The sequence below is a fragment of the Mastomys coucha genome, unplaced genomic scaffold (assembly GCF_008632895.1).
Source record: "Mastomys coucha isolate ucsf_1 unplaced genomic scaffold, UCSF_Mcou_1 pScaffold23, whole genome shotgun sequence".
NCBI lineage: Eukaryota > Metazoa > Chordata > Mammalia > Rodentia > Muridae > Mastomys > Mastomys coucha.
Window position 1 is genome coordinate 82813320 of NW_022196906.1, and position 4660 is coordinate 82817979.

The 4660-nt window shown below is 38.3% G+C and overlaps 1 protein-coding gene across 2 annotated transcripts in view; it reads right to left on the reverse strand.

The window, feature by feature from the left end:
* The window catches only part of Snx14 (sorting nexin 14), a 62503-nt gene that overhangs the window by 8120 nt on the left and 49723 nt on the right, over nt 1–4660 (reverse strand). For both annotated transcript variants that reach the window (XM_031343325.1, XM_031343324.1), the window contains 4 exons: nt 4229–4329; nt 2705–2816; nt 629–669; nt 412–531 (listed from right to left, as the gene is read on the reverse strand). In XM_031343325.1, coding sequence (XP_031199185.1) covers nt 412–531; nt 629–669; nt 2705–2816; nt 4229–4329 — 374 coding nt within the window. The remainder of the gene's footprint in view (nt 1–411; nt 532–628; nt 670–2704; nt 2817–4228; nt 4330–4660) is intronic.

Below are 4660 nucleotides of genomic sequence, written 5' to 3' on the forward strand. Positions count from 1 at the left end.
GGAGGAGTGGGATGGGGGGGGGGAGTCTTGTCTGAACTGTCCAAGGAAAACAGTGACCCATTACTGAAATAATAGTAGATTTGGAGTGGAGATGGTTTTTAATTCTAAAATTAAGCAATAAACTCTTTTTAAAGACTGGACAGGTTTAAACAGAAGATTAGATAAAAATAAATAGGCTTTGCTGGAGATGGATCAGAATAAACAGAAACAAAGATAGTGGGAATGGGGGAAGAAGAACATAGGAGAAGGTTAGAAGATGCTGGAAACAGAATGAGCCGGCACCAGTGCTGAGAGGAGCGCGGTGGGGCCGAGGTCCCAGCGTGGGCCACCCTGCAGCCTCCCCTGTCCATCCTGCACCACCAGCTGTCAGTCTCAGTGTCACTCAGTGCCTCTTTGCACAACATTCGGTACCTTCTTGTTGTTTTCAGAAGTGGGGCTGAGAATCGTCAGTTCTGGCCGACTCGGTTTAGGTTTGGGGGATTCACAAGAATTAATGAAACTCATGATGAATGGTTCCAAATGCTGACCTTTCTGTGGGGACAGAGGAGATATGTACTAAGCCACCACAGTTCATCGGTAATTAAATATGCCAGCATCATTTATAAATATACATTAATTTATAATTCACCTCTTTCATTAGTTTCCCAGGAACAGACTTTATAATTTTTCCTGCAATTAAAAATAAAATATTAATTTTATGGAAGAATAACATACTGTGCAATTGTTTACCTGAGTATTTCACTAGACAACAAAAAACAGTCAAGTAAAAAGCCATACCTGTATAAAGTATAATTCTTCATTTCTCACTTGAACAGAAACTTACAGTAAAGATGATGTCCCAAACTATTTGAGACACATCTGGGATTTATTGCAAAAGTAAGTCGTGAGGCTGTATACGGAAGGGGTCTAAGAAGCTCACTGCTGTGTAAGCAGACACTAGGAGATAGATGGTGGTGACTCTCTACTCTGACGTCTATTTGCACTAACACTCACTAGTTTGTTCACTCATTTGTTTACTACTCCCCTCCTGTCCCCCTTCCTTTTTGTCCTTGGTGCTGGAACCAAACCTAGGGCCTTTTCATGTTGGGCAAATGGTCTATCATTAGCTTCATGCTTTACCCGGAAGAGTTCTCTGAAAATTTTTCAACAGGGCTGTAGAGACAGATTAGTGGTTAAGAGAACTTGTTGGTCTTCAGAGGATCTGAGTTTGGTTCTCAGTTCATGTTGAGTGGCTTTCAGCTATCTTTAACTCCAGTTCTAAGGGATCTGATGACCTCTCCTGGCCTCTGTGGGGACCTATATATACAACACACACACTCACACACACACACATACACACACACATACATACAGAGAGAGACAGACAGACAGAGACAGAGAGAAACAGAGACAGAGACAAAGACAAGATCTGATGACCTCTCCTGGCCTCTGTGGGGACCTATATACACAACACACACTCACACTCACACTCACACACACACACACACACACACACACACACACACACACACACAGAGAGACAGACAGACAGACAGGCAGACAGAGAGAAACAGAGAGAAACAGAGACAGAGACAAAGACAAGATCTGATGACCTCTCCTGGCCTCTGTGGGGACCTATATACACAACATACACACACACACACACACACACACACACACACACACATAGAGAGAGAGAGAGACAGAGAGAAACAGAGACAGAGACAAAGACAAGAGACATATATACATACATACATACATACATACATACATACAAGTCAGAAAGTTTTAAAAGTGTTTTCAAAACATGTTAAGCAATGATGAATATATCATACTCAAAAATACACTAAAGTTAGTCAAACGTTTAAGAATATTTTGAGAAACATTCAAGCTATTGGAATAGTTTATATTCTGAATTATTAGACTAAAATTTTCTATTCTAGACAGGCATTGCAGCATACTCCTACCATTCCCAGCGACTGCAGTAGGAGAATCAAGAGTTCAAGGACATCCTAGACTATGTAGCAAGACTTCTCCAAAACAAGGAGAAAGGATGGAAAAAAAAAAAACCCTGCATTTTTACAAATTACTTACTGTTTGTATCTCCAGGTTCCCTTATCAAAAATGCTAAACACCTGAACACTTTGTCAAGCATTTATAAAATAACCTGCAAATTAGTCAAAATTGTCAAATACACTTAAATTTCTTTTAGAGGGTGAAAACTGCTCAGGTGAGTCTTCAGATAAAATGTGAGGCTATATGGGTTTAAAAAGAAAGTTTGATTAAAGTTACACACATAATGAATAGTGACTGTACACCTGCATCTGCTGAAAACACTATCACTTATTTTTTTTATGCATAGCTAAGGATGGGGCTAAGAGATCTGTTACCAGCTGATTTTGTTGCACAGGCTTCAAAGACTCAGGACAGCTCCAAGACCCTAGGTGACATAATCCTATAGGACTACTCTCATTCATGCAATCTGTCACTGAGTAAAGCACTGTTATAATCTTATTTGAATATACAAATACACAAGGATCTTACTGGCTAACGGGTTTCTGTGATAGAATGAGTGGCTAGAAGTGACCAGGAAAATAATCAGGATAATGCAGCTCTAAACGGCAAAAGAAGTCCTCTGGGATTTGTCACATGGCCATACTATCAGAACCATTTCTACATCAGTTTTCAATTTACCCTCTATACATGTTTCTCTCACCAGACTTACCAAGATTTACATCTGGAAGTATCTTATCTAGAAACTGTGTCTCCCCACCATTGGGGGACAGGAAGTCAGCCAGAAGCTGGCTGTTGCTCAGCTCCGGGTGCTGCACAAGTTTCTTCAAGGAACAGAAACAGAGGAGGGAAACAGATTAGAAATCTAGAAGGAAAATCAAAACTGCTCTAAAATGATTGTAAACAATCAAAAAGCAAAGCAAGGTGCCAAAATGTGTTGCCTCTTCTAACCAAATGACTTCTAAACTAATTCTGTTATCCACTGAATAATTTACATTGCTTATGGATATATTTTATAAAAAAACTATACAGTTTAATAACACTATATATATATATATATATATATATATATATATATATATATATATATATATACAGAAAAAAATGGAAGTCAATTCTAATGGTGAAGAGTAGAGAGTTGATTCCAGGAAACTAAAAAAACCAAGCCTACAAACTGAGTGGCAAAAGGGATGATGGAGTGAAGTGAGAAGGACACTTCCCAAGCTAAGTTAATCATGAAATCAGAGTCTAAAGTTCTTAGATTATATTTCATTTTTATACCAAAATTTTCTTTCTTCTTTTAAATCTCCCACATCAAGTTTTTAATTAGCATAAAACTAATTAACACCCTCTCCAGGAAATATCTAGTATTTTAATGATCACTAATTTATAAAAATGAATCTTGAGGGTCACGGCTATAGCTCATAGTAGAGTGCAAAAGCCTGAGTTTGATCCTCAGAATCATCAACAGCAATGCAAATGACATATATTCCTGTCAACATTCTCTTTTTTAAGGTCCAGAATGTGCTATATAGACGAGGCTGGCCTTGAACTCAGATCTTCCTGCCTCTGCCTCTCAAATGCTTGGATCAAAGACATGTGCCACCAGACCCAACCAAAAGTTCACTTTAAAATCCACATAGAAAAAGGTATGTTTTAATTCTGTATAGGGAAGGTATTGCAGAGCAAAGCATGCATGTACATGAGGCATCTGCATAGCCATGTTTATTGTGATATTATACATAATAACCAAGTCACAGAATCAGACTAAGTGCTATCAACAGATAAATGGATAAGGAAATGTGTTATGGATGCACAGTGCTGTTTCATTCAGTCACAAAATCAAAGAGATGTCAATTGCAAGAAAATGGGTAGAACTGGAATCATCATATTAAGCAAAATAAACAAGGTTCCAGAAAGACAAATGCCATGTATTTTCTTTCACAAGAATCTAGATTGTTTTTTAAAGACATGAAAATGGTTGAAAGCTTTTTGGGAAGAGGAACATAACCATCAGGAGATGGAGAAGGAAGAGAGCAAAGAGTTATGAGAGAAGTGAATATGATCTAAAATATATCATCCACATACGTGGAAATGTCATAATAGAACATACAATAAATGTATGCTAATAAAAAGTGAGGAAATAAATAAGGAAAACAGGAAACAACACATGCACACAGGAGAGGTAAACTGGGGTTATCAGTGTCTCAATCAAGCACGAGAGCTGCCACTGTACCTGCAGATACTCCTGAAACTCCTCTCTCTTTGACTTCAAAAACTCATAGTTTTTGGGGCCAATGATCCTTTTGGATGGAAGCTGAGCATCAGGAAATGTGCCTGAAATTAGTGCATAAAGTTCTTACTACTTCAGCTGTTTTAAACACTTAATTTGAAGCCACCATGAAAATTCAGATTCACCATACTGCCTTGTAGAGATGTGACGTTATGTTTTCAGTAATATTCACACACTCAGAGTTTCAAGTTTGAAATTTAGACCAAAAAATGTCTCCTGCTATCTAAAAGATTACTCTTCCAAACATTCTATCAGGTTTTTGACACTTCTACATGAGTAAACATGCTTTAAAAAGCTGCTCTAAGCTGGGCAGTGGTGGCGCATGCCTTTAACCCCAGCACTTGGGAGGCAGAGGCAGGTGGATTTCTGAGTTTG